At 36.8% G+C, this 12,451-nt stretch overlaps 1 protein-coding gene across 6 annotated transcripts in view; it reads left to right on the forward strand.

Moving 5' to 3' along the window:
* The window catches only part of WDR19 (WD repeat domain 19), a 93,881-nt gene that overhangs the window by 15,981 nt on the left and 65,449 nt on the right, over positions 1-12,451 (forward strand). For 5 of the 6 annotated variants that reach the window (XM_061192174.1, XM_061192176.1, XM_061192178.1 and 2 more), the window contains 6 exons: positions 1,453-1,572; positions 2,704-2,816; positions 3,098-3,271; positions 11,048-11,118; positions 11,583-11,755; positions 11,839-11,953. In XM_061192174.1, the coding sequence (XP_061048157.1) occupies positions 1,453-1,572; positions 2,704-2,816; positions 3,098-3,271; positions 11,048-11,118; positions 11,583-11,755; positions 11,839-11,953 (766 nt within the window). The remainder of the gene's footprint in view (positions 1-1,452; positions 1,573-2,703; positions 2,817-3,097; positions 3,272-11,047; positions 11,119-11,582; positions 11,756-11,838; positions 11,954-12,451) is intronic. The other variant, XM_061192175.1, reaches the window with a different exon arrangement.

The following is a 12,451-nucleotide window of genomic DNA, read 5'->3' on the forward strand; positions in this document are numbered from 1 at the left end:
TATATATATAGCATTACTGTAAAAAATAGTTTCTAGAAACCTTGTAATTTTGGTCCATCTGTATTGGTGTCCTTTAGAATTAGAATGCTATAGGTCCCCCCTCTTGTATGCATATCACACATCATCAGTAGATATTGGCATTTTTTTTCTTCACTGAATCAAGACCTTAGAATACTTTTCCACACATAACATCCAAGGAAGCCACTACCACTGAGCCATTATTAACATACAAGACAACTATTTCCCATTTTTAATCCCCAAGAAGTATGCTTCCAGAATTTGGCATACTAAAGTTATGATGCAGTAAACAAAACATACGTTATTAGTATTGTTTTGTCTGGTATTTTCTCTGCATTGCTTTGACTTGGCTATTCTGCAGAGCACTCCATTGTAACTTGTGTGGATTTATCTTTATTTATCCTGCTGAGGACTTGTCTTGCTTCCTGAATCTGAAGATTGCTGTCTTTCATCAATCCTGGAAAGTTCTTAGTCATTATCTCTTTGAAATTCACCTCTCGCCCTTTCTATTCTGTCTTTCCAGAACAACTGTTAGACATATGTTGGATCTTCTTATACCTCTTGATCTCTCTTTCATAGTTTCTTTTTGTCACCCTTTGCAATCTTCAGGATAATTTCCTCAAATCAGTTAACTTATTCTTTCTTCAAATTTATCTAATCTTCTGTCCATCCCATTGAGTCTTTATTTTAATGGCTCTACTTTTTATTTGTAGAAAGTACTTTGTAGTTCTTTTTAAAATCTGCCTGGACTTTTAAAGAAAGTGCCTTTTCTTATATTTATGAGTCCTTTTATGTTTTTAGCCATTTTAAATGTATTTATTTTATGATCTCTTTCTGATAATTCTGTTCTTTTTAGATCTGGTGACTCTTCCTCTTGATCCATTGTTTGTTTCTGAGTTTTCTCATTTTGAATTGTGAGCTCATCTCCAGCAGGGCTTGACTGTGGAAGTTTTTTGCAGCCTTTGAAGAGGCTTTAGATTCGTTTTGGCTAAACACTGCAGGGAGTTTCTAGACCACTCAAAGTATAACTTTGGACCTTAGACCACAATGAGCATAGGAGGGAAAGTCTTTGATTTGAAAAGAATTTTTTCTGACCCAAAGCCCAGCTTGAGCCAATTGTGCTTCCTTATTGTCTCCCTTTACCAGCTGCTGCTCTGGATATCTGCAGCATCAGTTTCTGCACACACTTTGGTTTTCAATTTGATCTTTGCTTATGGTCCCTGGAAATCTTCCTAACCTTCTTTCAAGCTTATCTTAGCCATTTAATAAGATACGTGTTCAGTTTCATCCAGAATTTCTAGAAGTTTGTAGCAGTGGGATTTTCAGGTTGTTAGTCCAACCTGTAACAGAAATGAAAGCAAGTTACCTGTTTTAGTAATAGAATGAATTTGAGTTTGGGGTTTATTCATAGTGACAGTATTTTCACCCTTGCAGACACCAGTGAGATCAGAGCCTAGCGACATGCAGTTTTCCATGATGAAGACTGATGACCGCACCTCCACTGCTGAAAGCACAGTAAGAGTTCTAAATCAAATCCAGGCCCAAATTATTTTGGTAATTTTTTAGGATATTCTGTCTCCTTTTCTAGTATGGTTCAGAATCTATAGTGATAAATAAATTATAGTCCTTCACTTATTAAACCAATGCAGGCCCCAGTTTCTCAGGCCTAAATGTTTTTTCTGCTGCCACCTAATATCACAGCAAGTGAGGACAGCTTCCTGTTACACTTGCTGCTCTTCTTATTCTATGGTAGCAAAAACAGTGGGGGCACCTTGAAAAGCAAGAGTATTGATTTCTCTGTCTTTTTTTTTATTTTCACTCTATCAGATGTGGGGACCAGAGCTCTGGAAATTATAGTTTTATTTTTTTAATACCTTAGATTGTTTTCCCTGCCACATTTTAACATTCTGAAATCCAGATGATTTTCACAATCAACAAGAATATATTTAATGAAGTAATGTTCCTTTATTTCTCAAAAAGCTATTATTAAAGTGATAATAACTCCTAACTGGTAGCATCTTAGAATCAAGGAAATATATCAAAGTGTTTCTCTTTACCTATATATATCCATTACCCTTAATGAGCCCAAATAAGTAATGCACTCTTTTCTCTCCCCAACACAGCTAGACCCTCAACTGAGAATTATAGTTAAGTACCGACTTGTAACAGCGAGATAGTAGTCTAGCCACATTGACCAGTGCCCTGCAGGTGATGGGAAGAGTGATGATATAAAAAGCCGAGCTAGATTATCCACACAGGTGTGGACCTGTAATCCCAGATAGCCCAAAATCAAAATCAGATGGCCTTAGGATAGAAGACTCTCTATACTCCGGATATGAATTCAATTTCAATGGAACTATGTCAGACCTACCTTCCTGTACTGCACAGGACTCATATTAGAAGTACAGAGAATTTTAAAAGGTTATTCCATCGAGCTATTTTAGTGTACTTCCAAGGGTGTATTGCAGATATGTGAAGCCAAGGATCCTTCCCAGACTGTATATTAGTAAAATGTTACAAATGTTTTGAGTTAGTCACATTGTTACCTTACTAATTATAACATTTAACAGGCTAAATTTGGCTCATTGTTTTTCTAAATTAGGTTTATGCTCTTTGGATTTGCTTATTAGTCTTTTCATGAAGTACTGAGTAATTCATTTCATAATCTCTTTTCTTTTCTGGCAGATAAGTGTAGTGGTTGGCAAGAAAACTTTGTTTCTTTTTAATCTGAATGAACCAGATAGCCCAATTGATCTGGAGTTTCAGCAGCGCTACGGCAACATTGTCTGCTATAGTTGGTATGTACAAAAGCTCATTTGAGAAGGATACCCCTGTGTTTTCCCTTCCTAATTACAATATATTTAATTTTTGTCTGTAGCATTTTCACTTCTCTATGTAACATTTTCTGGATTATAGTCCATGATTTATTATGTGGAACTACCTAGCATATTATCTGGCAAATAGGCCCTTGATAAATTATATTCTCTAATTCCTTAGTTTTAAGGTATTTGCTTATTTACTGTATTGCAAATGATCGTTAATCTCCCTTTTTACTGTATTATTGCCTTCGTTGCTATAGGTATGGTGATGGCTACATCTTGATTGGTTTTTCACGTGGAATTTTTGTGGTCATTTCCACTCATATTCGAGAGATTGGTCAAGAGATATTTCAGGGTCGTGACCATAAAGATAGTCTAACCAGTATTGCAGTATCACAGACCCTTAACAAAGCTGCTACATGTGGTGATAACTGGTAAGTTATATTCACATATTCCCAGGAAAGCTTATATAAGGAATATTCAAGAGATTCAACAAGACATTGTTAACTAATGTGAATCTATCAACCATAGTTGCACTGTTAGAATATGTTCGCAATTGAAAATTCCTAACATGCCTTTACCTCTGCCTTTAACACTCGGCGTAATACCTAAAATACTAAATGCGTGCTAAATACAAAACCTAAAATGGAGTATGCTTGAAAATCAATCTTAAAAATAAAATAGGCACACTCCACCCTGTCACTCTCACTGAATACAGCCATAAAACCTGAACAGAATCCATGGAACAGCTATCTAAGGACTCTGAAAAGTAAATAGTAGCAGGCAGATTGGAGAAGAAGGCCAGCGTTTGAAGTATCACTGAGCCAGCAGTGAGTCTCCCATTTGTCTTCTGGTCTCTCTCAGCCAGGACTCAAGGCAGCCTGAAACCTGGACCCTGGATGTAAGCACTGGGGCAGAGAGAGAGAACTCTGAGAGAAGCCCTTTAGTTCTGACTCAAGTTGCAGGAAAGAGAACTAACACTCAGAGAAAGTTGGGGAAATCCCCCTATTTTCTTTTTTTGTCTTTCTTTGTTCTCTCATGCCCCCAGCCACCAAGCAATCTCACCATGGCAGTGACAGCAAGGACCCACAGGCACCTAAAACTCTGATGGAGGGTAACCTTCCTCTCCAATTGGAGGAGCTGTGGTCCCAAGAAGGTGGGGCCTACCCTTGTTCTTTATTTTTCTCTCTGTCCTCTCACTACTTGGCTGCAGGCACAGTTGTAGGAGATACAAGGCAGAGCAGAGCAACTAGAGCCCCAGCTTTCCTGCTGGAAGACCAAAAAGCAGAGCCCCAGGGAACCAGAATATACCAGGGAGGTCCTGGAGAAGGAGAAACTCTGGAAAGCAACCCTATAAAGATATTTATGAACTCCCAGGTTCATCCCTGAGCTGTGTGTGTGTATCACATCCTAAACACATACCAAAGACTTTGAGAACTGAAATAAGGGATAGATCATAGCCCAGGTCCTATACTGGCCAAAGAGTAAGGCATACAGGGACATATCCGAGTACCACTGCAAAGGCTTTGGAAGTGGAACTGACATTGAAATCATAACCCACAGAAGGCTGGTTAAAATGTGTGGCCTGAACCCAACTGGGCTGATTGCCTGCTTAAAAAAAGAAAAAAAAAATTAACCTTCTCTGTGGGATTTAAACAAGACAGAGTGTCATAACATAATATTCAAAATGTCCAGAATATAACCCCAAATTACTTGACATATGAAGAATCAGGGAAATTTCAACTCACTTGAGAAATGGCAATCAAAAGACATCAATGCCAAGATGATGGAAATAGCAGCTATTATAAAAATGCTCCAAGAAGTAAGGGCTAGCATTCTCAAAACAGATGGGAACAATCTCAGAAAAGAAATACAGCCTATAAAGAAGAACCAAATGGAAATTCTAGGACTGAAAAAATAATATTAATGCAGTGTATGTAACACCAGAATGGAAATCACAGAGTAAAAGAGTTGGTGAAGTTGAAGGTAGAGCAATAGAAATATCCATTCAGAACCCAGAGGAAAAAAGATCGGAAAAAAAAAAAAATGAGCAGAGCCTCAGGGACCTGTGAAACTACCAAAGGTCTAACATTTGTGTCTTAAGAATCTCAGAAATAATGGCCGGAAACTCTCACATTTGGCAAAAGACATAAACCTATATATTATAGAAGCTCAGCAAACCCCAAAAGGGTAAATCCAAAGAAATCTAGGCCCAGACACATCATAATCAAACTGCTAAAAACTAAAGGCAAAGAAAAGATTTTGAAAGCAGCCAGAGAACATTTTGAATGACAGCAGATTTCTCACCATAAACCATAGAGGCCAGAAGGAAACTCACAACATCCTTAAAGTGCTGAAAGAAAAGAATTGTTAACCAAACCTCTATCTATATCCAGTAAAAATATCCATCAGTAATGAAGGTGAAATAAAAACATTCTCAGATGAAGGAGAATGCAGAGAATTTACTGCCAGTGGACCTCCTCTAAAAGAATTGCTGAAGGAAGTTCTTCAGATAGAAGAAAACAGATGACAGAAGGAAATTTGGAACATCAAGAATAAAAGAAAAGTAACAGTAATGGTAAATAGCTGGGTAGGTAAGGTGGAGGCAGGGGAGACTGTTGGTCACAAGGGCTACTGGTGAAGTCACATAAGGAACTTACTTTTGCTTGTGACTGTGGGCTGCTATGTAGGGCATGCATGAGCAGGAAGGACTAGTGTTAGTTTAAGGTCCCTGCAAGCCACTTGGCCAAAGTAGATGCCAAGGCAGCTACATCATGGTGTAGCTTAGCTAAACTCTCAACAGACTTGGACCATGCTGTAAACCAACCAGACCTAGCAGACATCTACAGAACACTCCACCCAACAACAACAGAATACACATTTTTTCCAAGCACCCATGGAACATTTACCAAGGTAGACCATATCCTGGACCATGAAACAAACCTCAGCAAATTGAAATTGAAATCATACAAAATGTGTTCTCTAACCATCATGTAATCATGCTTGAAATCAGTAACAGAAAGACAACAAGAAATTCTCTAAACACTTGGAAAGTAGACAACCTACTTCCAAATAACTCATGGGTCAAAGAGTAAATCTCAAAGCAAATTAAAAAATACATAGAACTTAGTGAAAATGGAAATGCAACATCAAAATATATGAGAGGCAGCTAAAGCATTTCTGAGAAGAAAATTTATAGTATAAGTTCATACACAGGAAAGAAAAGATTTCAAATCAATTAGCTAAGTTCCTACCTCAAGAAACTAGAAAAAGAAGAGCAAAATAGGCCCAGAGCAGAAGGAAGAAAGTAATAAAGAGCAGAAATTGTAAAATAAAAAAAAGGAAAATAATTAATTAAAAAGCTGGAATTTTTTTTTAAATTGATAAATCTCTAGCAAGGATGACAAAAATAGAAGACACAAATCACCAATATCAGGAGTGAAATAGAGGTATCACTACAGATCTGAAAACCATTGAAAGGAGAAAGAAATACTACAAACAACTTTATACTCAGAAATTTGACAACTTAGAAGATAGGGAACACAACCCAATCAAAAAATGGGCGGAAGATCTAAATAAACATTTCTCTAAAGAAGACATACAGATGGCCAAAAAGCACATGAAAAGATGCTCAACATCATTAATTATTAGAGAAATGCAAATCAAAACTATAACGGGGTATCACCTCATACCAGTCAGAATGGCCATCATCAAAAAAATCTACAAACAATAAATGTTGGAGAGGATGTGGAGAAAAGGGAACCCTCCTACGCTGTTGGTCGAGAAGATACGTGCACCCCAATGTTCATTGCAGCATTATTTACAATGGCCAAGACGTGGAAGCAACCTAAATGTCCATCGACAGAGGAGTGGATAAAGAAGATTTGGTACATATATACAATAGAATATTACTCAGCCATAAAAAAGAACAAAATAACGCCATTTGCAGCAATATGGATGGACCTAGAGATTGTCATATTGAGTGAATAAGTCAGACGGAGAAAGACGAATATATGATATCGCTTATATGTGGAATCTAAAAAAATGGTACAAATAAACTTATTTACAAAACAGAAATAGAGTCACAGATGTAGAAAACAAACATGGTTACCAGGGGAAAGGGAGGGGAGGCTTAAATTGGGAGATTGGGATTGACATATACATACTACTATATATAAAATAGGTAACTAATAAGGACCTACTGTATAGCACAGGGAACTCAACTCAATATTCTGTAATGACCTATATGGGAAAAGAACCTAAAAAAGAGTGGATATATGTATATGTATAACTGATTCACCTTTCTGTGTACCTGCAACTAACACTACATTGTAAATCAACTATATTCCAAAAAAAAAAGAAACAGTTTTTCAAAAGTCACTAACTACCAAAACTCAACCCAGATGAAATAGATAATCTGAATTAGCTCTGTAACCATTAAAGACATTGAATCATAATTTTAAAGCTCCTGAAAAATAAATCTTCACATCCAGATGGTTTCACTGGAGCATTCTACCAAACATTTAAAAAAGAATTAACACCAATTTTACAAAATCTCTTCAGAAGGAGGAGGAAACACTTCTCAACTTATTTTATAAGGCTAGTATTACCCTATACCAAAGCAAATAAAGATAGTATTAAAAAAAGAAAGAAAGAAAACTAGAGACCACTGTCTCTCATGAACTTAGACACAAAAATCCTCAACAAAATTGAGCAAACTGAATCCAGCAATGTAAAAAAAATTGTACCTCATGACCAAGTGGGATTTATTCCAAGTATGCAAAGCTGGCTTAACATTCAAAAATCAATGTAATTACCATATCATAAGTCAAAGAAGAAAAATCATATGATCACATCAATTGACACACACACACACACACACACACACACAAAATTTCACTAAATCTAACACCTATTCATAATAAAAACTCTCAGCAAATTAGGAATAGAGGGGAATTACCTCAACTTGATAAAGAACATCTACAAAAAACTTACAGATAACATTATATTCTGTGGTGAAAGACTGAATGCTGGTCCCCTAAGATTGGGAACAAGGCAAGGATATCCACTTTCATTACTCTAACTCAATCTAATATTAGACATTCTAGTCACTGCAGTAAGGCAAGAAAAAGAAATAAACCACATCCAGATTGGAATGGGAGAAGTATAACTATTTTTATTTGCAGGTGACATGATTGTCTATGTAGGAAATCCCAAGAAATGTACAAACAAACTCTTAGAGCTGAAATTAATAAGTGAGTTCAGCAGGGTGGCAAGATACAAGATCAACACACAATCAATTGCATGTCTATGTACTAACAATGAACATGTGGAAACCAAATTTAAAATATACCATTTTTAATCAATCCAAAGAAAATGAAATACTTAGATACACACTTCACAAAATATGTACAAGGTCTGTATGCTGAAAATTACAAAATGCTGCTGAAAGAAATCAAAGAAGATGCAAATAAATGGAGAGACATACTGTGTTCATAGAGTGGGAGACTCAACACAGTAAAGATTCCAATTCTCTCCAAATCGATCTATAGATTTAATGAAATTCATATCCGAACCCCAGCATGGTTTTTTGTAGATAGAGAAAGCTTATTCTAAAATATATATGCAAAATCATGGGCCCTAAAATAACTAACAGCAGTCTTTTAAAAAGAACAATAAAATTCTACCTGATATTAAAGCTTAGTATGTAGCTACAGTAATCAAGGCCATAGATTAATAGGAACAGAATAGAGAAGCCAGAAATAAACCCCCACAAATATGCACAACTGATTCTTGACAAAAATGCAAAAGTAATTAAATAGAATGAAAGTAGCCTTTTCAACAAATGGTGCTAGAACAGTTGGAGATCCATACACCAAAAAAATTAACCTGAACCTAAACCTCACACCTTAATCAAAACTTAACTCAATGCATCATGGACTTAAATGTAAAATGTAAAACTGTAAAACAGGAAATATTTGGATCTAGGGCTAGGCAAACAGTTCTTAGATTTGAAACCAAAAACATGATCTATATAAGGAGAAATTACTAAATTAGGTTTCATCAAAATTAAAAACTTTTGCTCAGTGGAAGATTCTGTTAAGAGAATGAAAAGATAAGCAGCAAAATGAGAAAAGATATTTTGCAAACCACGTATCCAACAGAGGACTAGTGTCTAGAATACATAAAGGGCTCTTTCAAAACTCAAAAGTAAAAAAACCAACAATCCAAGTAGAAATGGGTAAAAGACATACATTTCAGCAAAGAGGATATACAGACAGTAGATAAACACGTGAACAGATGTTCAACATCATTAACTATTAGGGAAATGCCAACTAAAACCACGGTGAGATATCACTACACATCTATAAGAATGGCTATAATTAGGGACTTCCCTGGTGGTCCAGTGGTTAAGAATCCACTTTCTAGTGCAGGGGACACGGGTTCAATCCCTGGTCGGGGAACCAAGATCCCACGTGCTGCGGGGCAACTAAGCTCGTGCACTGCAACTACTGAGCATTCAAGCCACAACTAGAGAGCCTGCGTGCCACAACTACAGAGAAGCCTGAGCACCGCAACAAAGAGCCCGTGCGCCGCAACAAAAGATCCCGCATGCCGCAACTAAGACCCGACACAGCCAAAAATAAATAAATAAATATTTAAAAAAAGAATGGCTATAATTTAAAATATGTAGTGATAACACCAGATGTCGGTGAGGGTGAGGAGAAACTGGATCATTCATACATTGCTGGTAGGAATGTAAATTGGTACAGCTACTCTGGAAAACAGTTTGGCAGTTTCTTAAATAAACTAAACATGCAGTTACACTCCTAGCCATTTTCCCCAGAGAAACGAAAACATGTTCACAGAAAAATCTGAATGTGAATGTTTATAGCAGCTTTATTTGTAATAGTCGAAAACTAGAAACAATCCAGATGTCCTTCAGTGGGTGAACAGTTAAACAACCTGGTATTCCATAGTGTGAAATACTACTCAGCAATAAAAAGGAACAAACTATTCATGCACGCAACAACTTGGATGAATCTCCAGAAAACTATGATTGAAGAAAGGCAATCCCCATAGGTTGCATACTGTATGATTTCATTTACATAATATTCTTGAAATGTTAAAGTTATAGAAGCAGAACAGACTAATGGTGGCCGGAGGTTAGGGATAGCTCTGGGGTGTGGTGGGGAGGAAGGAGGTAAGTGTGTTTATAAAAAGGGACATTCAAGGGATCGTTGTGGTGATGGGAACTCTCCTGTATCCTGACTGTGATTGTGGCTCTCAGGAACCTCATGTGTGATAAAATCTCATAGAACTAAACACACACACACACAGAGTACAAGTAAGACCAGGGACATCTGAATAAGATTGATGGATTTTATCAATGTCAACATCCTGATTATGATATTATACTATTGTTTTTCAAGGTGTTACCATTGGGGAAAAAGGTAAAAGGTACACAGAATCTCTCTGTTACTTCTTACAACCACATGTGGACCTATAATTATATCAAAATTAAAAGTTTAATCAAATGAAAACATTTAATGTTTTAAATGAAAGGAAAAATATATGTGGGAAACAGTGGGAGGGAGGAGAAGGGAGGAAAGAAGGAGAGGGGAAGGGAGACAGGAAGAAATATTGCAACCACTAGGTCCGGACATCCTGCTCCACAGCTTTCATTCGCATTAGCCTACTTACTCTTCCCAATAACCCCATGAAGTAACATTATGCCTGCATTTTTCAGAGCTTTCCAGCTAGGCCTTGTGATTCCAAATCAAATGCTCTTTCTATTATACCTCACTTCTTTTTGTAGGAAAGAACTCTTGGGGCGGGCGGGCGTGGCCGGGGGGAGGACACATTGCAAAGAGAAACCTGTTTCAGCTTGCAATAATCAATACTGCTCAGGGGAATGTTTTCCTACTCAAACTTTTCTTCAGGATAACTTAAACCTCCTTGTTCCTGAAGCTGTAGATTAGAGAACTAAGGCACAACCCTACCCCACATCTCAACAAACAAACAAAAATTTAAAGGATAAAATATAATTAAATATAGAAAATTTAATATTTTCTTACCTTAACCCAGTGGATCCTCCTGTACATCCCTTTTTGAAGAACACTGACCTGTTCCATAGCTTATAATTGTTTGTGAACAAAAATAATTTAACTTAGCGGTCATATTTAAAGGAAATTTTTTTTATTTTTCAGCATTAAAATCCATGACTTGGCAGAATTAAAAGACATGTATGCTATAATCAACCTGGATGATGAAAATAAAGGTACTGATTTTTCTGTAGCAGATTGACATTTTATCGTTTCGATTACAGAGAGTAATGTGTTACTGTATGGTTTGCATTAATTATAGGAGGAATAAAATTAACACCTTTCACTAGAGTTCCCTAAGATGGCCTCCTTATTTCAGTAATTATGTTGAGTCATACTCCTTGACTAGAAGCATATAAGTCCACTTTGATTCAAAGATTTCTGGTGCGTTTTATCCCAAATCCAGTTGCAAAAACTAAATTCTTACATACCTTCCCTTTGAGCCAGTGTTGAATGAATCAGGGCTCATGTTCATAAGCCAATCCATGATGAATGTCCTAGTCTAAATAAAGACTATTTAAACTATTTTTAAAATTTGAAGATTTTTATGCCTCTGGCAGCTTAAGTGAAGACAGTTGCTTGTTTGCCTGCAACAGTATCTCTGTTTTTGAATAATCCTTTATTATGTCCATTATTTCAGGGTTGGGCACCTTGTCCTGGACAGATGATGGTCAGTTGCTGGCCCTGTCTACCCAGAGAGGATCGCTGCATGTTTTCCTGACCAAGCTCCCTATCCTCGGAGATGCCTGCAGCACCAGGATTGCATATCTCACCTCCCTCCTTGAAGTCACCATAGCCAATCCTGTTGAAGGAGTATGAAAGTGGTGTTACTTTTATTTATTAATAAAATCAAAACAGTTTCAGCAGTTAACTACTGTTATTTTTCTCTATTATAGGAGCTACCAATCACAGTTTCTGTGGATGTGGAACCCAACTTTGTAGCAGTAGGGCTTTATCATCTGGCTGTGGGAATGAATAATCGAGCTTGGTTTTATGTCCTTGGAGAGAACGGCAAGTCTAAATCCAGTTGTTTTCTTATCTAGCATATAATTTGTTTTTATTTGGGAAGCACTGATAGTTTCTTTTAAGACCAGGTCTTTCACTCTTTTTCTTCAGACATCTCTTTCTTAGCTTAAATCATTTTGCAAATCTTCTAAAAAATTTGCATAATTTTTGGAAAGGTTTTATTCTTTACCTTTGTTGTGAAGACACCATGGTATAGTGGGGCAGAGTGTGATCTTTAGAATTGGGCCCTGGGTTCAAATTCCCTTCTGCCTCTTTTAGCTGGGTGCCTGTAGACAAATTCTTTACCCCTCTGAGCCTTGGTTTACTCATCTGGAAAATGAGGATTCTTCTACTTATGAGGAAAATTAAATGAAATAAAATGTGTGATCTGCTTTTGCACACGGTCTTTCTTAGACACTTCTTGGTCTGGTGGGTACTTAGTAAATGTTGATTCCCTCCCCCGCTTTATTATTTGAAAAATGACCATTAGCATCTGAAGGGAGC

This window comes from Eubalaena glacialis, chromosome 5 (genome assembly GCF_028564815.1).
Source record: "Eubalaena glacialis isolate mEubGla1 chromosome 5, mEubGla1.1.hap2.+ XY, whole genome shotgun sequence".
Taxonomy (NCBI): domain Eukaryota; kingdom Metazoa; phylum Chordata; class Mammalia; order Artiodactyla; family Balaenidae; genus Eubalaena; species Eubalaena glacialis.